General features: G+C 40.4%; 1 protein-coding gene and 2 long non-coding RNA genes across 3 annotated transcripts; all 3 read right to left on the bottom strand.

Moving 5' to 3' along the window:
- Window positions 1-1,441: 1,441 nt before the first annotated feature.
- LOC116322413 lies at window positions 1,442-2,460 on the bottom strand. The gene is made up of 3 exons (XR_004199641.2): window positions 2,309-2,460; window positions 1,934-2,051; window positions 1,442-1,811 (listed from the first exon to the last, which is right to left on the bottom strand). It is a non-coding gene; the product is annotated as an uncharacterized LOC116322413 (long non-coding RNA).
- A 3,172-nt stretch (window positions 2,461-5,632) lies between these two features.
- Window positions 5,633-10,053, bottom strand: LOC116322414. Its single transcript, XR_004199642.2, has 3 exons — window positions 9,884-10,053; window positions 7,157-7,277; window positions 5,633-6,734 (listed from the first exon to the last, which is right to left on the bottom strand). It is a non-coding gene; the product is annotated as an uncharacterized LOC116322414 (long non-coding RNA).
- Window positions 10,054-18,365: 8,312 nt separating this feature from the next.
- On the bottom strand, window positions 18,366-20,146 carry LOC116322410 (C-C motif chemokine 3-like). The gene is made up of 3 exons (XM_031742469.2): window positions 19,960-20,146; window positions 19,439-19,556; window positions 18,366-19,277 (listed from the first exon to the last, which is right to left on the bottom strand). The coding sequence occupies exons 1-3, from the start codon at window positions 20,024-20,026 to the stop codon at window positions 19,106-19,108; spliced, it is 357 nt and encodes a 118-aa protein (XP_031598329.1). The 5' UTR covers window positions 20,027-20,146; the 3' UTR covers window positions 18,366-19,105.
- Window positions 20,147-24,838: the final 4,692 nt, after the last annotated feature.

Below are 24,838 nucleotides of genomic sequence, written 5' to 3'. Positions count from 1 at the left end.
ACCGGCTCACTCCTTGGTGGCTGCTTGTCGGGGCCTGGAGCGTGGGCCTAGCTCGGGCCACTTCGGGGGTGGGGTGCCCTCGGCCTCTCGGCCTGGGGCTCGGTCACTCTGGCACAGCTGGCTGCCGGCGGAGCTCACGGGCACGTCACTGCAACCCCCCCTGGCTTCTGCTCCGTGGCTGCTGAGTGACCCCTCATCTGGGGCTCCCCTCAGCTCTTTCTGGGATAGTGACGCAGTTGCCCCTCTGTTGGTCTTCCTTGGTCTCTTGTGTTCTGAGGGCCTCTGGATGTCTGGAGTCTTGATCTCCTCCATACCTGCTTCATGCCCTGGAGGACGGGGCAGTGGCCCCCCCACACCCTCTAGCAGATCATTACATGAAGGAACCTTTTAAAAACAAACGCGTCCATGCTCACAGGTGTACACACGGGTGCTCACACACACAAACTACACCCTTTTTGGCTCCTACCTCAAAGCACACTGTACGCTGTCAATCTTACGTACTGCACAATAATGTTTAACATTTAGTATTTACTGTTATATTCCCATAGATCATCGTGATGTTGTTTATTATGTTGCTCTCGTTTTCTTCTGCTTGTTTTCTTTTTTCTTTCTCAACAGGTGATCCAGGTGATTGATATATGGATTTTTTGTCTGCTTATTTTGTTGGTTCTTGTTTTTTGCCCTTTAACCCCGTCCCTCTTCCCCGCTGTTTTTTTTCCCCTCTTTCTTTCTCCCTTTTCTTTTCCTCATTCAAGTCTGTCCCGTATCTAGCAAGTGAAAATAAAAAAATAAAATAAACAATAAAAAGTGAATCAAATAGACCATTACGGCAAGGCTGGGATGGTCCATTTAGTAAAGTAAATCAGTTGGGCATCTTTCTTCACCTTTAGACAATAATTCTGATGGCAAAAGAGCCAAACAGGACAGGCAAAAAAAAAAAAAAAAAAAAAAAGAAAATGCTTTTACATTCACTGTCAGATGAAGTCGATGAGCTTCGTGAAAAAAAAATTTAACGAAGAATGAAGCAGTGATATAAAAATGATTCCACCATGCACACGACGTTGTAGGTTGACAGCTATTTTACTGATTAGGATTTTTTAAGACAATTTATTCATGGAGTTTTTCAGCTGCCCTCCCCTGCTCAGCACACCACACCACTCTCTCGTCGGGTCCCTGCATCCTCGTGAAATAGGGAAGGCATGACCTGGTAATGGAGATCAGCTGTGTGGTTCAGCCTTCCCTGACACCACACCCTGCACCCGCTGCTCCACCCCTCCCCTGCAGCTGAGCCACAAACCACACATACTTTTCCATTCACTATCAGATGAAGTCGATGAGTTTTGTGAAATGAAACTTTAATGAAGAATAAAGCAAAACAACACAATGTGATAGAAAAATTATTTCAATTGCATAGTGAAATAATGGGTAAAATAATTCAATACATATTGTTGCATTATAAACTTTCCTCATCAGATGAAGCTCTTTGAGATATTGTCACATCAAGCTGGGTCAACATGACACAACTCAGTCGTTCACAAGTGTTTGTGCAGACTACATGGCATTTTGTTTGATTTTATACACCTGTGGCAACAAGACTGAAAATGCCTGAATTCAGAGATTCAGATGTGATCCAATACTTTTGTCCATATACTAAATACTGAAATTTATTTATCCGAGGTTTAACATAATGATTTTTTATCTGTTAATTGTAGCATTTGTTCAATTTTTTTTATCTCTTTTGGTTGACAAATTGTTCCTTTGCCCACTCTGCAGTTTGTTTAACACACAAAAGCCTTCTGGGTGTCTTGATCCTGTAGAAAAGTCAGTATCATTATTTTGCTCTCATCAATCTGAACAATCATACATTGCTTATACATGACTTCTTGGCAAACATTAGTGATCGTATCAAAGAGACAGTGAAAGACAAACTTACACAAATGCTGGTGTGGAGCATTGTCTGTGAGTTTTCACGATGGAGACGATGTGCGCCTTTGGGATCCGTTTGTCAAAGAAGTGAAAACAGCAAAAGTCAGGTGAATTCACTGCCTTAGCTGTAACAGAAAAACGGGGATTACTCAGTGCTGTGTCTGCTTCTAATGACTTCTCCAACATATCAGATATAATTAAGGTTAATGCAACAAAATACAATTTGTTATATGTTAATGAAAGATAAAGTTTGAAGGCTCTTATTTAAGTTAAAAATCTCAGTGAAGGACATGCCAAACATGTGACTACACTTGTTTACACGAGGATTCAATCTGACTTTTAATTACAGTAAAAAACTTAAGATGACAAGTAGCAGACTTACAGGCATCGCTGTGGTAAACGGTGAACAGCACGAGCAGCAGTCCCACTGTCAGGCTGAGAGTCTTCATGTTGACTTCACTGTAGACCTGATGAATCCTGATGTTTCAGAAGATGTCTGAATGAACGGTCCGTTCACCCCGCTTTAAGTCACGTTCTCATCTGCATATTCAAACCATTTCTTAGAAACTGGAAAAACGATCAACAACCCCAAAGGTGGTTAATAGATTGGGTTTTCTGTACCATGAGACAACAGGAAGTTTCAGGGACTCAATATATCTGATAAAACGCTCAAACAAACCACTCAGTGCTCTACCAATAAATACATGCACTCATAATGCATGCATAGTCCCAATCTTCACTTTCTGCACAACTTTCCTTTACTCAGGCTGCAGTGAAAGTCGACAGTAGAATCACAAGACAACGTTTGAGACATTTGCTGATATCTGATGCATTTGTATATTGATACTCAGTTTTTCCACACAATAATATGTATTATGGATGTATTATGTATTATGATGCACCATATTTCCAGGCTATAGCCATTCGTCAATATACATTGATGGCAATCAGCGAGGCAGCACTTAAGATCTATTCAGCGCCAGTTCGTCAGCAACCTAACTGTGGTAAGCAGGCCTCCAGAACCTTACGCTCCTAACCTGCAAAGTAAGCTTCAAATTCAGAAACCATCTTCTCGCTGCCACATTTCCACGCTGTGTCATTGCTTATCTCTCTGTTTATAATAAAACTTGTGAAAAACCCTCTGCCTCTCTCTTGATTTGGGTCCCCACCCACATACTGGCCTCCGGGCCCCGTCGACAATAATGAGTGTTGGTTTGTTTTCAGTTTCTCTCTCTCCCCCAACTTGATCATTGGGTGGAGATTGGATATCTGATTCTTCAGCCAAACACATCAATTATCATCTTCTTCATCAACAGCAGTGTGGTAAGATCTGCTGTGCGCGTCTCTGCATAATATTATGCCTCCAAAGAGGCCTCTTAGTTCTTTAAGAGATTACCCTGTGCTCTTGCTCTTACCTTGTTTCTGGTGGTTCTTCTGCTGATTGAAGAGCCTCCTGTTCTCAGTCCTTATCAGCATACAAGCAAGCTGTTTTTGAGGGGATACTACAGATTGTTTTACCTTAACATTAAAAAATAGAAAGGTTGTTTATTGTTTCACTGAAATAATAATGTTAAAAGTAAATTAGTAGAAATACCTTCATGTACCTTCATGTCAGAAACTCCCCACTACATATCCACACTGTGTCATTGCTTATCTCTCTGTATTTATTATTATTATTTTTTTTCTTATTATTTATTATTAAGCTTGTGATAAACCTTCCGCCAGTGTCTGGATCCCTCTCAGGGAACCGGACACCCGTTGACAATAATGAGTGCTGGTTTGTTTTCAGTTTCTCTCTCTCTCCCAAGTTGGCCATTGGGTGGAGATTGGATTCCTCGTTCTTCAGCCGAACACGCCTGATTATCATCTACATCATTAATGTCAGTGTAATAAGACCTGCTGTGCTCGTCTCTTGCCTCCAAAGAGGAGTGTAACAGTCCAAACCGAGTTCTGTAAGAGGCTACCTTGTGTTCTTGCTCTTACGTCTCCTTGTTTCTAGTGGTCCTTCTGCCGACTGAAGAGCCTCCTATCTCCAGTCCTCATCACCATACAAGCAGCTACACTCATCAAACCAATCTGAATTACCTTCCTCAAATTCCCCATCGGCCTTCTCACCCTCCAGTGGTAACATTTACGTGGATTTCAAACAGCATCCTGTTCCTCTGGAAAACTCCAAAAATCTTGGGATACTTTGTAAAATGTAAATAAAAACTAAATGCAATGATCTTCAAATCTCATACACACATACTGTTATTGTCCTCTGGGCACCCTCATTAACCTGCTCTCTCTTCTCTGAGTTATTCTTAGTGCCAGTTGGTTGTATTAAACCCTGCCAGCAGTGTAGTTTATCTTCCATACCCTTACTCTATCAGCAGCAGCCTGAACTATTGATACATAGCAGGCTATATATATGGTCACTTACTGTTTAATATCTGAAATTGTGAAATGATAAAAGCTAACAAAATTATATAGAAAGTTTTGTTAGCTTTTGTATAAAGTCAAAGTCTACAAAATAACTAAAGCAATAAGAGCACCAAACATGGTTTTCTTTTTAAAAAGTGTTTTTCTTTAGGGAAACTTAAAGTAATATCCACCCCTCCTCCTCCCGCATGGAAAGTTTTGTTTATGACTGACTTGAGCAGCACTCGGTGTGTTCTTTTGCTGTGGTTATTTGAGTTACTGTTTCCATCCTGTCACCTCAAAGCAGCCTGACCATTTTCCTCTGTTTGTCACATGGGCCTGGAGGCCAGTACGTGAACCTGGACCCAAAAGTAGATTCAATCATGGAAGCAGTGATAAAGTCAAGGCACGGGGAGACAAAGGTTAGAGAGGGTGAGACAGATCTGAGTTTTGTGGCCTACTTGGCAGGTGGAGTGGAGGTTGCTCCCGGGAGAGTAATGTTGGCCTGGTGAACGTCCTGCAAGGTGGATGAGTGGAGTGAGCCCAACCTGATTAATCCAGTGATCCAGAACAGTTGAAGGCAGGAGGGCAGGCAGGTGGTGAAGAGCGAGAAGAGCGAACATGAACATGAAGGAATCCAAAGGTGGTGACCAGCGTCCAGGTAGGAATGCAGTCTGCAGACAATGTGAAGGATGGATCAGAGACACGACTGAGAGCACAAGGAGAACAAGGTAAGTTCATCACAGAAACACTGCATGAGACGCTAAGGCAGCCTGTTACTAACGTGTGGTTAACTGGCAAAGAAGAGATGTCGGCACTGGTCTTAAATACTGACAGTTGATTGTTCTGGATCACTATCATGTGAACATCGCAGGTACACTGACAAGGGCAATATGAACAAATACAGCCAACTCACCTGGACTGTGACTGCTCCTAATCTGGTTTCCCCTTAAAAAGCGCATCTTCATGAAGTCTTAAAGTAATCCACTCCTTCTCTCACATGGAAAATTTAAAACTTATGAATATGAAAATATTTCTTTACACTTTAATTTTAAACTTTTGATAACTATTGATGACTTCCAGTTTTCACATTGCATTTGTTTACATAAACATTTGTGTAGATTCACATTCAACTTCAGAGCAGCTCAGAGAATTTTCCCACGTTCAGATAATGAGTTTGTGAGAGTTCTCCCTATGACACATTTTCCACTTTGACCTTCAACTACATTAACAAACTTTTATAACCTGCATTCTGATGAATTCCATTAATTAGGCCAAAGCATAAAAGCACACATTCACTGTCAGATGGTCGTTGATTTTTGTGAAACAAAACTTTATTCAAGAATGAAGCAAAACAATACAGAGTGAGATACAAATGCTTTGGATATACTGTATCTGTATCACAATGGCAAAGTGAAAACAAATCACTCATTTCAACCTGGAAATAACCTCAAAGTCTGCAGAATCAAAAATATTTCAAATTAACGATAGCTCAGTTAGAGATAAGCAGCAGGAAAATAAAGTGGAATATAAGGAGGCGTTTCCTGCTCTACAGGTGGTAACCTGAACTGAAATCAACTGCACGCTGACTGAGGACAAGTGGCACTCTGTTCTTGAGAAATGCACTTCAACAGTGATTTGGATCTTTGTGGGAAAGTAAGTTACAGAGTAGTGTGTGAATGAGCCTAAAACACACCTCAGAGCTTTGAAGAACGTCTCCAAGACCAAAGAAAGCCTAGCAGTGCTCTTTGGGACATTGTCACATCAAGCTGGGACAACATGCTTTAAGTGAATGTAGGCAGTGTGGAATACTATATGGACAAAAGTTTGGGCCACCTACACGTGGAAACACATGATACTGAGTCAGCAGAGCACTGGAGATGTTTCCAGCCCTCTGTCTCTGCAATCACCAACCCCACCATGTAACTTTATCTAATCCGTCACTGAATGCTTTCACTTTCAGATGATTGTGGTATTTCAAAGAGAGAAGTGTCACAGTCTTCAAAGCGACTGATTCTTTCACAAATGTTTGTAAAGACTGCCAATTGTAAAGATGTGTTTGATTTCATACACCTGTGGCAACGAAACAGAAAACCTCAGAAAAAGAATTTTTAACATTTCATTCAAATTCTAAAATTGATATCTTTATTTTGAATTAAATCAATGCATAATAAATGTATCTTGTCTTCAGAAATGCTGACAGTAATTAAGCAGGCACATTATGGAGAGGTCAAAACTCCAGCAACACTTCTGGATTAAAAAGCAAATTCATGGAGTAATTGATGCATTTCGGCATTTTGCGCGGTAGATTCTCCATGTCTTCATTGTGTTATTTCCTTTGGACAAATGCTTTCAATGCCCAATTCTCACTCTGTCTCACGCAGAAATCTCCTCTGGGTGTCTTGATCCTGCAGAAAATATGTATCATTATTTTGCTCCCATATTAACTTTTAAATGGTAAATGGACTGGTTCTTCTACAGCACTTTTCTATGCTTCTGAGCACTCAAAGCACTTTACACAAGTTGTGCATTCACCCAACCACACAAGCACATTTTTCTAAGTGCTTTCTAACTAACATGCGCACACACATTCATACTCCGATGGATGCATCAGAGAGCAATTTGGGGTTAGTATCTTGCCCAAGGATATTTGGCATGCAGACTGGGGGAAAGCCAGGAATCGACCCACCGACCTTGCGATCAGCAGATGACCTGCTCTACCGCCTGAGCTACAGCCACCCCAAGCATTACAGCTTCTATGTGGAGGATAATACATTATTTTGGCAAATATCTGTGACTGTATTAAAGAGACTGTGAAAGACAAACTTACACAAATGCTGGTGTTGTGCATTTGCTGTGAGTTTTTTTGATGGATTTGATCTGCTTTGTTGGGATCTTTCTCCCATAGAATTTAAAACAGCAAAGGTCAGGTGTTGGTTTCACTCCATGAGCTGTAAGAGGAAAATCAGAGATTTGTCAGTACTGATGTCCAACACATCACAAATACTTTTTCATGTTTTTAGTAATTAAGGTTAATGGTCAGCAGGCACCGCAGTGATGTTTATTATATCTAAATAAAACATACACTTTGAAGGATCATATTTTATGTCTTAGAGCAAGATTATTAATTCAATTTCACAGTTAAAATTTAATGAAGAAAAACCATCACAATGAGGGATGTCCAACAACATGCCAGAATGTAAGGATCTAATTTTTCTTTTCTCATTCCTTTATAGTGCAGATAGCGGCCACCTCCGCTATCTGCACGGTATGTACCACCGGCAGATAGCGAAGGTGGCTGACATCCAGAAATCCTACCAGAGGCTGGACAAAGCTGGACTGAAAGACAGCACAGAGGCACTAATCATGGCTGGGGTCTATCACACCAGGCAAGACCCCAGGTGCAGGCTGTGTAAAGATGTCCCTGAGACAATCCACCACAGTGCAAGATGCTAGCAGGCAGGGCATACATGGAACGCCATAACCAAGTGGCTGGCATAGTATATAGACACATCTGTGCCGAGTACGGCCTGGAAGTCCTGAGGTCAAAATGGGAGACGCCCCCTAGGGTGGTGGAGAATGACCGAGCTAAGATCCTGTGGGACTTCCAACCGGACATAGTGGTGGTAGACAAACAGAATACGACGGCCGTAGCGATCGATGTAGCGGTTCCGAATGACAGCAACATCAGAGAGATGGAATATGAGAAGCTCGAGAAAATCCAAGGGCTCAGAGAAGAGCTGGAGAAGATGTGGAGGGTGAAGGTAACAGTGGTCCCAGTGGTAATCGGAGCAACAGGTGCAGTGACTCCCAAACTAGGCAAGTGGCTCCAACAGATCCCAGGAACAACATCGGAGATCTCTGTCCAGAAGAGCGCAGTCCTGGGAACAGCTAAGATACTGCGCAGGACCCTCAAGCTCCCAGGCCTCTGGTAGAGGACCCGAGCTTGAAGGATCGAAGCTGCCCGCAGGGGCGAGCGGGGAATATATATATTTAAAGATTTTCTCAAGCTATTCGGATCAGAAGAAAGTAAAATACTGTAGTTGTGTGTTTTTTATATCGATTGTGATAGATACAAAAAAGCACAGGTAATGGATGGATTCAAATGGATGTCATTACATTAACAGAATGATATATTTAGAGGTGTTATAAGAATATGCTGCTTGAGAGCAACACTGTTTTGCTTGAAACATAAATCAGTTTGAGAGCCTCAGTAAAGCTGTTACTCCATCTTTGGACAAAGAGAAAAATGTGATTTGATTAGTCACAAACCAAGGAAGTTCAAACCAGCGCTAAACTAGGCTGGCTAGCTTTTAGCGGCAATATTGTGTTACTTTTTTATTTAAACTTTATGTTTTAATTTTTGTGGAATTACCTTTTACATTCAAGGAGATGAGCAGAAACTGGTTATTTTTATTTTAGCGAAGTAATTACACCAAATGACAAAATAAAATAAGTGAAATTTGTAGATAAAAGTAAGATGCTGGAGAATCAAATCAGCGTTATAAAGTTAGAGGAATAGCTAACTGGAGGCTTCTGAGCCTCACAAGATAACACATACTGCAAAAATTAAAACTTCAAGATTAGCTGTTAAAAAATTTTCGTACTTTGCACATACATGTGAAAACAAGATTGAAAGTCCATTGATTTATTGTTGTAATTATCATTGTTATTAATCTCATGGGGTTAAATAATAATCTGTGAAATTCAGCAGTTATCTCTTTTAAGTTAGTTCAGGCTTCTTTAATAATGCTTATGTCCATCCACTTTCCACTGTTGTCCGTGTTGTAGACAATGGGTCACCAATCTGACACTGGGCTAGTTCTCAAATACATTTTTAAATCCTGTCACTATTTGAAATTTTCCTTTATGTCATAACAACAATTTTTTGTATTTGTTTGTTTTTCTGTTCGTTCTAAGCACTAAAATACAGAAAATTACAGAATCTAGTGCTCAGAGTAGAATTTTCCTTTGGTCTGGAGGGGACAGTGGGCTAACAGACGTACGTCCAACATCATAGCGCTTTGATTTTTTCTTTTTTCAGTTTGTTTCTTTGTTTTCAATGCTTTTCCTGCTGTGCAGATCATCTATATTATTTTTTTATAGATCAACTGTGATGATAAATCCAAAATGCACATGAAATGACCGTAGATGGCCTGAATGTAGAAGAACAGATATGTTGCTGAAAGTGCAATCAATATTGTTCAGCATGTACTGTGAACATAGATGAATTTGATGGCCTAGCTGCTGCACTTGTGTTTGTACACAAAGACAAATGCACAGAAAAATTAAGCTGTTTCAAGCAAAATATGTGTTCTTCATCCTTTTCATCGAGCTGAGATAATTATCTGTGTTAGGAAGATGGTGTTTTAAATGTAAAATTTTGTGTTTAATTTAAAGAGGCATCAAAGTACATGCCTTAGTCAGAGGCTAAATTTAGGAAAAATTATACTTTTTCAATCATTTTCAAAGAAAAAAACAAAAAGAAAAAATACAGAATTGAATTCTCACAGTAGAGTTTCCCACCAGTCAAGAAAAAGTAGGCTAACAGACTTACGTGCGGCATCGCCGTAGTAAATGATGAAGAGTACAAGCAGCAGTCCCACCGTCAGGCTGAGAGTCTTCATGTTGATTTCGCTGTAGACCTGATGATCCTGATGTTTCAGAAGATGTCTGAAGCGATCAGTCCGATCGCCCCACTTTAAATCACTTTCTCATCTGCATATTCAATGCACTTCTAAAGAAAGTGGAAAAACAATCAACAACCCCAAAGTTGGTTAATAGAGTGGGTTTTTCTGTACCATGAGATAACAGGAAGTTTCAGGGACTCATTATCAGTTTGATTATCTGATAACACAAACTCAAACAAAACGCCCATTGTTCTACAAAGTTCTTACATTGCATGCATTGTCTTTATATCACAAAGTTAGTAGGTCAAGTTGCAAATGTCAAGATGTAGTTTGATGATAAACTCTTCTTTTTGTGGTTCGTTCATTCATCCTGTTTCCTTGATTAAACGTTTCCTGTCATTTCATAATTCTCACCGATAGTCCCTAATCATCACTTTCTACAAACCTTCGCTTTATCCAGGCTGTAGTGAAGGTCTGTGTGAGAATCAACAGGCAGCAGGTAGTTATTCAAACCATCAGTACTGAGTTACTGAACATTTGTATGTTACTGAGCAGATTTTCATACAGTAACATGTCTGATGAGTGTACATTCGCATGTTTCTGGACGTCTGGAGCGCCACATTTCTGCACTACTTGGAGTCACCGTTACACCAGTCCCACCAACAGGTAAAAGCAATCAAAGCACTGTAGTTAAAGTTAAAGACGGACAGCAGTTTTAATGTTCATGTTGTGTATATATATATATATTTTTGTGGTATGAGACCAGACCCTATCATGCCAAACCTTAACCAAGAAACCACAACAAAAGATTTTAAATGCTAAAATCAGCCACACACCCACTGACTCTGGTTCTTGAGGTTTCTTCATATTGAGGACTTCTCTCTAAGGTGAAGGTGATATCTGGCTGTTCAAATAGACAAATCTCCCTAACTTTACTTTCTTTTTTAGATACATTCAGTTCTCAGACTTCAAAACCCCCCAAAAAACTGCTTTCAATATTAAAAGCAGGATATCAGCAGTTACTTCTCCCAGGCCCAGCCAAGAAAGCCATATCTCATCTTTACAGTGCCTTGAATCAAACTGATGTGTTGGATGTAATAAGCATCCATGCTGTAGCACAGGTGTGGAAAAATAAACTTGCTGTAGACATCACTGAGGAAGAATAGGATGTGATTTGGGATCATACAAAAAAATATCAGTGTGTAACTGTACTGCGTAACCCTGCTGAAATGTAAAATTCTGCACCGTGTGAAACTCTCACCACATAAAACACAAATGAATCATCAGCTTCCACCTCTGTTTGAACTGCAAGGCCTCAGCAGGAACTTCTACACACTGTGTTTGGTCATGTCTGAAAAATTCAGTCCTGCTGGACATTTTGCAGGATAAAGATACTGAGACTGTATTTGAAGACTGAGCCTTTATCGCTGCTTTTTTGACTTCCAAGCTGGCACAGTGTTCCTGACACCAACCTAAATACACTTTATGATAGTTTTGAAAATGCTGCACAAACACAACACGTCTTAGATAAATAACAAACCTCCCAGTAAAACAACCTGGCAGCAAATTCTTATGGAATGTTTCCTCTGGAATGTTTCACCTGCTTTCTTCGCTCCTCAAGGGAACAGTTTATGAGAATTTGGCCTCCGTATGTTTGTTTTGCTACCTCTTCAGTCACTTCGGCGACTGGGTTTCAGGTCTCGTTGATGACTGAAAATATTTGGTGTCTGTTTACAACAAGCTCACTGCTTGCCACATCTGTCACCGCTTGATTGTTTCATCTTTGTTTTGCCTCTGTTGCAGGCCTGTGCTGTGCACTATTAGCTTAATATTTACTTCTTTTTTTTTCTCTCCTACCACCTTCATATTTTCATGTAGTAACATGCTGTGCTGTGCTGAGCCATTTGTTTTACCAAAAGAGTGAATCAAAAAACATAAAGCTGGGGGGGGGGGGTTTCACCACTGTTGCATACTGACTATGGGGTTGTTGGTCTCCTGGCATGAGTACCCAAAATATTGAGAAAGAACAACATGAAGTTTCAGGGCCTCAGTATCACTCTGATTATCTGATAAAACAAGCTCAAACAAACCACTCCATGTGGTCCTTACATTGCATCCACTGCGTGCATCTTTATATCTTTTTTGTCCATCCTCTTCTGTAATTTCATAATTTTCCTCAATATTCCTTGATCATCACTTTCTGCACAACTTTCCTTCATTCAGGCTGCAGAAGAATCACAAGGCAACACGTGAGACATCTGCTCATGTCTGATGTGCATCAGTTCAGGTTACGTAAATAATTTCTGCAAACTAAATATTAAAAATGCATTTATGTATTGATACTCACTTTTTCACACAAAAATATGTATTATGGATGTTTTATGTTTGCATGTTCCATATTTGTCTGAATGCTAGCTGCACCATATTTCAAGCTGCATTGGAGGCACAGTTATAACTGATCCCACCTCACAGTTTTAAGCAACTAAAAGTACTCTAGTTAAAGTTTGAGAAAGACTGTGGCTTTGATTAAATGTAAACACATTCATTCTTCATGCTGGGTATTTTTTTTGTTTGTATTACAACAGACCACAACCATGCTGACCTTTAACTGCAATAGAAGATCTAACACGCTAACGTTGTGACCCGCTCAGTGTGATTCTGGGCGTTTCTTCATGTTAAAAATGCTATGAGTGCTCCTTTGTTTTTTGAATTTCTCCTTCTCTCCTCCAAGTCGATTACTGTGCAGAGTTTTGGATTTGCAATATTTTTCTGTTTTGTATGTGAATTTAAAAATATCCAAATTCAAAAATGAAGGCCCCACAGTCACGTGGTCTGAGGTTTCCTAAGACATATCAAGGCTGCACCAGAACGCCACAAAACTTGGTTGGAATGTTCCCAGAGCAGAGACTCTTGTTACTGTGTATTTACTTCAGCTGTGGGGTATCGTCATTGGAAGAAAGCAATGTTTAAAGTCAGTGGGTTCTGTGAAAACTCCTCCACTTGGGGCAGTGCCCACTCCGGGTCAGGGACGAGACCCTGCCCCAAGTGGAGGAGTTTAAGTATCTCGGGGTCTTGTTCACGAGTGATGGGAGAAGGGAAGGGGATTGGTGCAGTGGCTGAAGCGATGCGGACGCTGTACCGGTCTGTTGTGGTGAAGAGAGAGCTGAGTGTAAAAGCGTGAGAAGTTTGGCCATTTGGGAGGGGCTCAAAGTAGAGCCGCTGCTCCTCCACATCGAAAGGAGCCAGTTGAGGTGGTTCAGGCATCTGACAAGGATGCCCCTTGGGCGCCTCCTGGGCGAGGTTTTCCAGGCATGTCCCACCGGGAGAAGGCCCCGGGGCAGACCCAGGACACGCTGGATAGATTATATCTCTCGGGTGGCCTGGGAACGCCTCGGTGTTCCCCCGGATAAGCTGGAGGAGGTGTCTGGGGAGAGGGAGGTCTGGGCTTCTCTGCTTGGGCTGCCCCCGCCACCCGGCCCCGGATTAGCTGAAGAAGATGGATGGAAATGGATGGGTTCTGTGCAACTTAGATGACTGTAATAATAATAATAATAATAATGGATTGCATTTATATAGCGCTTTTCGAAAGCCCTCAAAGCACTTTACAATTCCACTATTCATTCACTCACTGGTGGAGGCAAGCTACAGTTGTAGCCACAGCTGCCCTGGGGCAGACTGACAGAAGCGAGGCTGCCATATCACGCCATCAGCCCCTCTGGCCATCACCAGTAGGCAGTAGGTGAAGTGTCTTGCCCGAGGACACAATGACCGAGAGTGTCCGAGCCGGGGCTCAAACCGGCAACCTGCTGATTACAAGGCGAACTCCCAACTCTTGAGCCACGATTATTATTGTTATCATTGTTAATGTATGGCCCTTGCCATCGCGAGAAACAGTGCTTAAAAACTAGACATACATTAAGACAAAAGCAGTAAGCACTGCTACTAAAAACATAGCTCAGCGTGGTCACAATCTGCTGACTCAAATAAAAGGGGAATTTTCCTAGAAATGCTGAACATGATAAGCAATCATGACCCTGTGGTTAAAAGGAGACTGGAAAGATGACAATAAATCAGAGAAAAATTCTTCTGTAGTTAGATACTACTATTATGGTGCCTTACTCCAGAGTTTCTTGGGGTTTCAAGAGACAGACAGGATACTGCTGAGTTGACCAGCAAGATTATTGGATGTGTGGACAAACTTGGGCTGGACTACAGACAGAACAAGGTCGGCCAAGAGTATGACGGAGCATCTGTGATGAGTGGGTTATATTCTGGTGTACCAGGATGGATAAAGGACACAGTTCCCGATGCAGGAAATGTATTTTCTTTGCTAGAACGATTATACACATTCATACCTGCATCTTTCATCCATTACATAAGACTGACAGTGCAGGAGGAAATGTTTCATGGGGCACCAAGAGAACTGTAGTGCTTTAGTAATATGTGCAGATCTTCTAGACATATAGTGTGCTGCAATATCATGGACAGATTGTTATTTTGTGTGTACTAACAGAGATCTCATCAGAGACCAATGCACAGAGAGCTGTAGAAGCAAAGGGGGAATCTGGTTCAGATGGATGTGATATTTTGTTGGAAGCCTTACACTCTGAGTGACTCCAACACGTTATCAGAAATGCTTCAGTCCAAAACTGTTGACCTGTCTGAGGCTATAAATCTAGTTGCATCACTTAAGGAGACAATGGTTCATTACTCTACTGAATCCTTCTTTGATGACCTGTCGACTGATTAGATTGTATGATGGAAGAAATGGATAAACGCTTTCCTATCCTGAGCTGTAATATTATGAAAGGTATTCAAGCTTGCTACATTTTTTAAAGAGGAGTGAAAGGAAAAGGACTCCCTTACTACCGTTTATACAGGGTGGGCCATTTATATGGATACACCGTAATAAAATGGGAATGGTTGGTGATGTTAAAGTCCTGTTTGTGGCACATTAGTATATGTGAGGGGGCAAACTCCTCAAGATGGGTGGTGACCATGGTGACCATTTAGAAGTCGGCCATCTTGGATATATCTTTTGTTTTTTCAATAGGAAGAGGGCCATGTGACACATCAAACTTATTGGTAATGTCACAAGAAAAACAATGGTGTGCTTGGTTTCAACGTAACTTTATTCTTTCATGAGTTATTTACAAGTTTCTCTTTGTTCACAGCCATTGACATGTCGAAGAGGTTAACACGTGAGGAGAGGATCGAAATTGTGTTGATATCTGGTGAACGCAGTAACCGGGTCATTGCAGCAGATTTCAATGCAAGACACCCTACGAGACCACCCATCTCCCATGCTACAGTTAGCAAACTGCTTGCTAAGTTTCGTGAAACTGGTTCAGTGTTGGATTTGCCAAAATGTGGACGCACTGGAGAGTGGCATTAGTCGAACATCCCTTCAGCGGATATTTGTCACGGTCCTGGGTCGGTTCGACCCAGCATTTTGGGTTTCTTATGCTTTGGTTTATTTTTGCATTATGGATCATTTCTTATCCTCTGGTGATGCTGTTTTGATTGTAATTGTGTTTTGTTCCTTTGCCGATGATGATGAGTATTTCTGGTTTGGGTTTTATTAGCTTGCCCTCATGTTTAGTTTAGGTGGCCTGTGTTTGGTCTTCTCTGTTTGTCCGTGATGTTATTGTGCTTGCTTATGAGTCTGCGTCTGTGTCTCTGTCTGTCGTGTGCTTCCTGTTTTATTCTGAAGGTCCCCGTCTCATGTGAGTGTGTTCAGTTTACGTTTCCCCTGTCCCGTCAGCTCTGATTTCTCCCAGGTATGTTCCCCTCCTGTCTCTCATCCCTTGATTACTGCCATGTGTATATAAGCCCTGTGTTTCCTTTGTTCTCTGTCGCGTCGTTAACGTCTCTTCAACCCTCATGTTAACTGTGTGTTCTGTCTGCCAGCCTGCTTAGTTTATTTTCTCAGTTTAGGTTAGTTCTGTTGCTATCCAGCAATAAAGCTGTGTGTTTTTGAGTCCACGTCTGCCCCCGAGTCCTGCATTTTGGGTCCTTTCTCCGTGCCTGCCTGCACACAGCCATGACAATATTAGCTACTCACAAATGGCACCCTTACAAACTCCAGCTACTGGAGCATCTCAACGAGGATGACCCAGATCGGCGCACAGAATTTGCAGAATGGGCAAAACAAAAATTGGAACAGGACCCTCAGTTCACGCAGAAGATTTTGTTCAGTGATGAGGCAAACTTTTATGTGAATGGTGAAGTTAACAAACAAAACCACCGCTATTGGTCTGACACTAACCCACATTGGATGGATCCCTCCAAGACTGTTGGAACAACAAAAGTGATGGTTTGGTGTGGTATACGGGGTACAACGATAGTGGGTCCATTCTTCATCAATGGAAACCTCAAGGCCACTGGATATTTGAAATTGCTACATGATGATGTGTTTCCCTCTTTATGCACTGAAGCTGGCACGTTCGCTGAGTTTTTCCAGCAAGATGGTGCACCACCACATTATGGTGCCAGGTCCGAGTATTCCTAGATGAACAGTTTCCTGGAAAGTGGATTGGTCGTCGTGGGCCAGTTGAATGGCCCCCCAAGGTCTCCCGATCTGACCCCCTTAGACTTTTATCTTTGGGGTCATCTGAAGGCAATTGTCTATGGTGTGAAGATACGAGATGTGCAGCACCTGAAACTACGGATACTGGATGCCTGTGCTGGCATTTCTCCTGCGGTGTTGCTATCAGTGTGTGAAGAGTGGGAGAAGAGGGTTGCATTGACAATCCAACACAATGGGCAGCACATTGAACACATTTTATAAGTGGTCAGAAACTTGTAAATAACTCATGAAAGAATAAAGTTACATTGAAACCAAGCACACCATTGTTTTTCTTGTGACATTACCAATAAGTTTGATGTGTCACATGGCCCTCTTCCTATTGAAAAAACAAAAGTTGTATCCAAGATGGCCGACTTCTAAATGGCCACCATGGTCACCACCCATCTTAAGGAGTTTGCTCTCTCACATATACTAATGTGCCACAAACAGGACTTTAATATCACCAACCATTCCCATTTTATTACGGTGTATCCATATAAATGGCCCACCCTGTATAATAATTTGTATAGCAGTTTAGGGGCACACTTTTCATTTTATTAAAAACACCTTATGTTGCACTTTAAGCATAGAGTTGCACGCAAGTTTAATTATTTATTGAATATTTATTGTGCATTTTAAAATCAGTTGGTAGCCTTTGTTCCAGGTCCTGCACAGCTGCTCCTCATCAAGAAATGTGGTGGTTGTCTGTGAAAAGGAAAGGTTGTGATTGAGAGCAAGTAAGGTTTACGCGTAAGGAGAACTAACGCAAATGTGTGTGACAAGTCTAGAAATAAAGGTTGTGCAAAGAAGTGACTGAGACGTGATTACTCACCTTTCTTTCCTGTGTCTTCTTCAGGGTTTTTGGGGCAAACGTTTCCCGGGACTTCAGACACCATTTATTGGTTCCGGGAGAGGCCATGAGTTAATCGAGTGTGGGGAATCTTTTGTCTTGGGTTTTTGGTATTTTTACAATAATGGCTATGGTGTCAGAAGTGTAAAATATTTATTAATATGAAAATGTAAAATCTATGTATATATTTATTCATTGAAATGTATGTATTGTATAACGTGGTGGAAGGTTGGGATTTTAGAACTCACCTGTTAGTGGAATAATGGTTTAGCCTGTGACAGCTGAGAGTATTTAAGGATGCCAGCTGCAATTAGTCAGGGTGATGATTGTTGTTTTGTGAATAGAGAAGGCTTGACAAATCACTCATTGTCATATCCTGAGCTATATGGTGAATAAATGCCTCTTGTTCCACTAGACCTGTCGTGGTCTGTCTCACTGTTACAAAGGGGATGTGTTACTTATTGCCTGTATGTATATTTGTAGGGTCTACCGTAAACCATAAAGCTCCTTGAGGCGACTGATTTTTTGATTTGGCTCTGTATAAAAAAAATTGAATTGATTAGGGAACCCTGTTGGTGAAAAATATCTGATTTTGTTCATTGTTTTTGAACAGTAGAGATTTTACTTTTTGGTTTGATATACATTATATCGCCAAATGTCTTCGTTCACCCATCCAAATCACTGAATTCAGGTGTATAAAATCAAGCACGTAAGTATCCAGACGGCTTCTACAAACGTTTGTGAAATAATGGGTTGCTCTCAGGAGCTCAGTGAATTCCAGTGTGGTACCGGGATGAATCTGTGCAACAAGTCCAGTTATGAAATTTCCTCACCACTAATTATTCCAAATTTAACTCTTAGTGATAGTAGAACAAAGCAGAAGCGATTGGGAACAACAGCAACTCAGTCACAAAGTTGTTCTGCGTCTATGAACCAGCATTCTGATGAACTCCAAAACATAGGCCAGAGCATGAATGACAAAGTCGATGAGCTTTGTGAAATAAAACTTTAATGAAGAATGAAGCAAAGCAATACACAGTGACATAAAAATGATTCCACCATGCACACGACGTTATTCATTGACAGCTCTTTTATTTAATAAGGATTTTTGACACAAGGATGTGTCAAAAATTGAGTTTTTCAGCTGCCTTCTCTGGCTCAGCACACCTCACCGCTCTCTCGTCAGGTCCCAGCGTCCTTGCGAAATGGGGAAGGCGTGACCCGGTGATAGAGAACAGCTGTGTGGGTCAACCCGCTGCTCCACCCCTCCCCTGAGCTGAGCCACAAACCACACATACTTTTACATTCACTGTCAGATGAAGTCGCTAAGTTTTGTGAAATGAAACTTTAATGCAGAATGAAGCAAAACAATACAGAGTTTAAATTGCATAGTGAAAGCAAATGATTGAATACATGTTTTTTGCATATTGTTGCATTATAAACTTTCCTCATCAGATGAAGCTCTTTGAGATATTGTCACATCAAGATGGGTCAACATGACACAACTCAGTCGTTCACAAGTGTTTGTACAGACTGCATCGCATTTTGGTGGATATTATACACCTGTGGCAAAAAGACTGAAAAGACCTGAATTCAAAGATTCAGATGTGCCCCAATAGTTTTGTTCATATACTAAATACTGAAATTTATTTATCCGAGGTTTAACATAATCCACAAATTATTAGACTGATATTGTGATGATGCAAAAAATAAAAAGTTTATGAAGCAACTTCATGGAGTGACTGATGCATTTCGGCTTGTAGCATTCATCGGAGTCATGAAAGATGTTTGAGCTGTTGACTGTGGCATTGGTTCAGTTGTTCCTCTCTCTTGTTTGACAAATTGTTCCTTTGCCCACTCTGCAGTCTGTTTCACACACAAAAGCCTTCTGGGTGTCTTGATCCTGTAGAAAAGTCAGTATCATTATTTTGCTCTCATATTCACATATTTTACAGTTAATAGCAGAGTTACGGCTTCAATGTGGACGATCATACATTGCTTACAGATGACTTACTTGGCAAACATTAGTGATCGAATCAAAGAGACGGTGAAAGACAAACTTACACAAATGCTGGTGTGGAGCACTGACTGTGAGTTTTCATGATGGAGACGATGTTCGCCTTTGGGATCCGTTTGTCAAAGAAGTGAAAACAGCAAAGGTCAGGTGAAATCACTGCCTTAGCTGTAACAGAAAAACAGGGATTACTCAGTGCTGTGTCTGCTTCTAATGACTTCTCCAGCATACCAGATATAATTAAGGTTAATGCTTCATTAAGTAACAAAATACAATTTGTTATATGTTAATGAAAGATACCATTTGAAGGCTCTTATTTTATGTCTTGGAGCAAGATTATTAAGCAAAGACGTAAAAGATAGAGATACAGAGAAAATAGAAAAACAAATTTAAGTTTAAAAAAAATCTGTCTCAATGAAGGACATGTGACCACACTTGTTTACTCAGAGGATTCAATCTGACTTTAAAGAGTGAGAGTGAAGATCTAAAGATCAACACTGGTCTTCATGACCATGAACTCGCTCTGTCTCACTCTCGTCTCATCTAACACAAGTACAAGTAGCAGACTTACAGGCATCGCTGTGGTAAACGGTGAACAGCACGAGCAGCAGTCCCACTGTCAGGCTGAGAGTCTTCATGTTGACTTCACTGTAGACCTGATGATCCTGATGTTTCAGAAGATGTCTGAGTGAACGGTCCGTTCACCCCGCTTTAAGTCATGTTCTCATCTGCATATTCAAACCATTTCTTAGAAACTGGAAAAATGATCAACAACCCCAAAGGTGGTTAATAGATTGGGTTTTTCTGTACCATGAGACAACAGGAAGTTTCAGGGACTCAATATATCTGATAAAACGCTCAAACAAACCACTCAGTGCTCTACCAATAAATACATGCACTGATAATGCATGCATAGTCCCAATCTTCACTTTCTGCACAACTTTCCTTTACTCAGGCTGCAGTGAAAGTCGGCAGTAGAATCGCAAGACAACGTTTGAGACATTTGCTGATATCTGATGCATTTGTATATTGATACTCAGTTTTTCACAAAATAATATGTATTATGTATTATGATGTATATTTGTCTGAATGCTAGGTGCACCATATTTCCAGGCTATAGCCATTCATCAGTATCCATTGATGGCAATCAGCGAGGCAGCACTTAAGATCTATTCGCCGCCAGTTCGTCAGCAACCTAACTGTGGTAAGCAGGCCTCCAGAACCTTATACTTCTGACCTGCAAAGTAAGCTTCAAATTGAAAAACCATCTTCTCGCTGCCACATTTCCACGCTGTGTCATTGCTTATCTCTCTGTTTATAATAAAGCTTGTGAAAAACCCTCTGCCTGTCTCTTAATTTGGGTCCCCACCCACATACTGGCCTCCTAATGAGTGCTGGTTTGTTTTCAGTTTCTCTCTCTCCCCCATCTTGATCATTGGGTGGAGATTGGATTTCTCGTTCTTCAGCCGAACACGCCGGATTATCATCTACTTCATCAACGGCAGTGTAGTAACACCAGCCGGGCACGTCTCTGCATAATTAGCTGCAACAAAAAAACAGGGATTACTCAATATTGTGTCTTTTTCTAAGGACTTCCAGCATATCAGAAATTATTAAGGCTAATGCTCATCAGGCTACAAACATCAACAAAAATACAATTTATTATTGAAGGATACAGTTTAAAGGCTCCTGTTTTATGTCCTCGCTCTGTCTCACTCTCCATTTGAATGAAGAGAAAGACAGAAAATTCAAAGAACTAACAAAGTACAAGAAGCAGACTTACAGGCATCGTTGTGGTAAACAATAAACATCCCCAACTTCACTTTCTTTTTTAGATACATTCAGTTCTCAGACTTCAAAACCCCCCAAAAAACTGCTTTCAATATTAAAAGCAGGATATCAGCAGTTACTTCTCCCAGGCCCAGCCAAGAAAGCCATATCTCATTTTTATAGTGCCTTGAATCAAACTGATGTGTTGGATGTAATAAGCATCCATGCTGTAGCACAGGTGTGGAAAAATAAACTTGCTGTAGACATCACTGAGGAAGAATAGGATGTGATTTGGGATCATACAAAAAAATATCAGTGTGTAACTGTACTGCGTAACCCTGCTGAAATGTAAAATTCTGCACCGTGTGAAACTCTCACCACATAAAACACAAATGAATCATCAGCTTCCACCTCTGTTTGAACTGCAAGGCCTCAGCAGGAACTTCTACACACTGTGTTTGGTCATGTCTGAAAAATTCAGTCCTGCTGGACATTTTGCAGGATAAAGATACTGAGACTGTATTTGAAGACTGAGCCTTTATCGCTGCTTTTTTGACTTCCAAGCTGGCACAATGTTCCTGACACCAACCTAAATACACTTTATGATAGTTTTGAAAATGCTGCACAAACACAACACGTCTTAGATAAATAACAAACCTCCCAGTAAAACAACCTGGCAGCAAATTCTTATGGAGTGTTTCCTCTGGAATGTTTCACCTGCTTTCTTCGCTCCTCAAGGGAACAGTTTATGAGAATTTGGCCTCCGTATGTTTGTTTTGCTACCTCTTCAGTCACTTCGGCGACTGGGTTTCAGGTCTCGTTGATGACTGAAAATATTTGGTGTCTGTTTACAACAAGCTCACTGCTTGCCACATCTGTCACCGCTTGATTGTTTCATCTTTGTTTTGCCTCTGTTGCAGGCCTGTGCTGTGCACTATTAGCCTAATATTTACTTATTTTTATTTCTCTCCTACCACCTTCATATTTTCATGTAGTAACATGCTGTGCTGTGCTGAGCCAAAGGGCTAAAACTCAAAAACACAAGTGAGAAAAAAGCTGTTTTTCTTTCACCACTGTTGCATACTGACTATGGGGTTCTTGGTCTCCTGCCTGATGAGTACCCAAAATATTGAGAAAGAAATGTGAGTTTTAGTCACTTTAATTGGAATCTGCAAGAAAGGTTTTGCAGTAATTCAGATAAACCTTTAGGAGGAGAGTAGAGCTCATGTTAACAATCCATTAAAATTTTGCTTCTTTCCACTGAGCTCTTCAAGGTCAACTTAACGCTTTATTTTGTCAGAAAATTGACAACAAGATTCTTAACTTAAAAACTACAATCATTACAAATGTGCTGTGTGTTGTGAACATTTAGAAAGTACCATATCAAGATTTAGAATATCATGTGACATTTGACCTCTGACCTCACTTTTATATTTCACATCTGCCTTTCTTTCAAGTTGACCCCAAAATGTGATATAGCTTTAAAGTCGTAGAACAATATTATTTATTGATCTCAAACTATTCATGTCCAGTTATTTATAAAGCTATACCCATTATCATTACGTACTTCTACGTAATGCTTGTGTAAACAAAGTGAACATCTTACTGCACTACGAACTTATAGTACGTTTCTAAAGAACAGCTGCCTCAGTGAAGGTTTGTGCTCCAGAGTGCTTTTGGGTTGGAAAAAGTCAGACATTTGCTCGGCCTCTTCATGCAGTTTTTGGAAGGACATTAAACCATTTCAACAGTCAAAGGCTTTTTCCACTAAGAGGACAGAAAATACAGAAAAACCTGCCCATTGAAGCTAAATCCATTTAAATTGTTTCCACTACCACCTTTCAGTATACTCAGTGTAAAGACGCTCAGTCACAAGCTTCTTATTTTTGGTGTAAGATCAATCACACTTTACACTGTAGTTCATTTAAAAAAAAAATAAGCACAGTGACAAAATAAAACTGCTCTGGCTGTCTTCAACAAGATTATATCAACAACTGTGGCAGACAAAAACTTTCCTGTAGAAAGTGTGAACAGCATCTTGAGGTCCTTCACACTGAAGAAATACAGCTTAACACAAATCAAGAAGACAGAAATGACTCATCAGAAGCAGTGAATTCATCTGAAGGCATCTGAGGACACTGGGTTTTTTTCAGTTAAACTAGTGAAGATCAAAGCTTAGAAAGGTGATAAGGCTATTTCGGTGTATGCCACACATGTTAAACCCAAGGCCCACGGGCTGGATGCAATGATATAGCTTCATGTGTTAATCAGTCGAGGGCCATTATTATGTGGCAGTCCCACCACTCATACTACAAATCATGTAATTCAGTGCAGACCCTGACTGTGCATCATTGTTACACGTTGGCAAACAGAAGTCGTTGTGTTGTAATGAAACAGCGTGCCATGGTAAATGACATAAAACTACTTCTCTAAATTAATAATTTCTATGTTGCACTGTAGTTACAAGTAGAACATGTAAGGATATATTACAGTGCAATATTAAATACCAAGTTAAACATTATGCTTTATGAGGTTGTATGCAGTGTTATCAGGTGTAAAAATAGAATCTGAAATGCAAACTAAAAAGACAAAATTTAGAGTTTAGTAATGAGTATTACATAATCATCTTTTCTCAGTAAACTATCTGACAACAGTATTATGACAAATAAAATAAATACCTTTTTTCTCACAGTCTTTATGACTGTACCATTCAGGTTTCAGAACCACTTAAGCACAGAAACAACTCTTTCTAATGTCATCACTGACCTAAAGATCAATAATGACTCACTAAAAGTTTAGATTTTAATCCTTCTTGATATCACTGCTGTTTTTGGCACTGACATTCTGATTCAAGGGCTTCATGACACAGCTGGTTTGACAGGTCTGGTTTTTAATGATGCCTCTCTTCATATCTAAAGGGTTTTTAAGTTTTTATGTCTCAACTAGCAGTTTCTGATCTGCACAAATGAAAATTCAACAAGGGGTTCCTCAGGGGTCTGTCCTGGGTCCATTACTATTTAACCTTTACATGTTTCCACTCAGTATGGCCATAAAGAATCATAATATAGCCTACCATTCTTATGCAGATAATACACAGTGGTACTTATCACATTCCTCTGATGATCTAACCTCTGTTCACAAACTTATCAACTTCTAAACAGAACCGCCAAAAATTGATTCTGTTCATCTGGACGTAGCGTTTTCAGTGGGAGAAACGTTTCGTCACTCATCCAAGTGACTTCTTCAGTCTCAGCTGACTGCAGGTTTCCCCAAACCTTATAAACAGTACATTTGCATAATGATTGAAACTACCACCACTGTAGGAACAATGGGCTGGAAGGTCAGTTCCTTGAACATTAATGTGCCACCTGATTACATTAACTGATTAAACTGATTATATTAACTGCTGGATGTATCGAAACCTTTTAGAACTGATCAGAGAATAGACGGAAATACTAGTTGCTGTTACAGGAAGTCAGAGGCAATTTTTTTCATATTTATCATCTCTGTCTCTAAGATACAGTCGACAAGTCAGGAATTGGTATCATTCTTAGTTTTGATAATCACAGCAATAAGATTATGCTTTCTATCATTAAGAAATATTTCATAAGGAAAGATCACTTGGAAGAATTTAAACATGATTTATTGAGATAGTTAATGTATTTGGAGATTAGACTCCA

The sequence above is a fragment of the Oreochromis aureus genome, linkage group 7 (genome assembly GCF_013358895.1).
Source record: "Oreochromis aureus strain Israel breed Guangdong linkage group 7, ZZ_aureus, whole genome shotgun sequence".
NCBI classification, from domain to species: domain Eukaryota; kingdom Metazoa; phylum Chordata; class Actinopteri; order Cichliformes; family Cichlidae; genus Oreochromis; species Oreochromis aureus.
This window is presented reverse-complemented; position numbering and strand designations above follow the sequence as displayed.

Excerpts from the sequence above, each read along its gene's own strand:
- LOC116322410 (XM_031742469.2), bottom strand. The coding sequence starts at position 20,026 with ATGAAGACTCTCAGCCTGACAGTGGGACTGCTGCTCGTGCTGTTCACC. Across the intron at positions 19,557-19,959 it reads CGTTTACCACAGCGATGCCT|CTAAGGCAGTGATTTCACCT; the intron begins GTAAGTCTGCTA and ends TTTCTGTTACAG. Across the intron at positions 19,278-19,438 it reads TGCTCCACACCAGCATTTGT|GATCAAGACACCCAGAAGGC; the intron begins GTAAGTTTGTCT and ends ACTTTTCTACAG.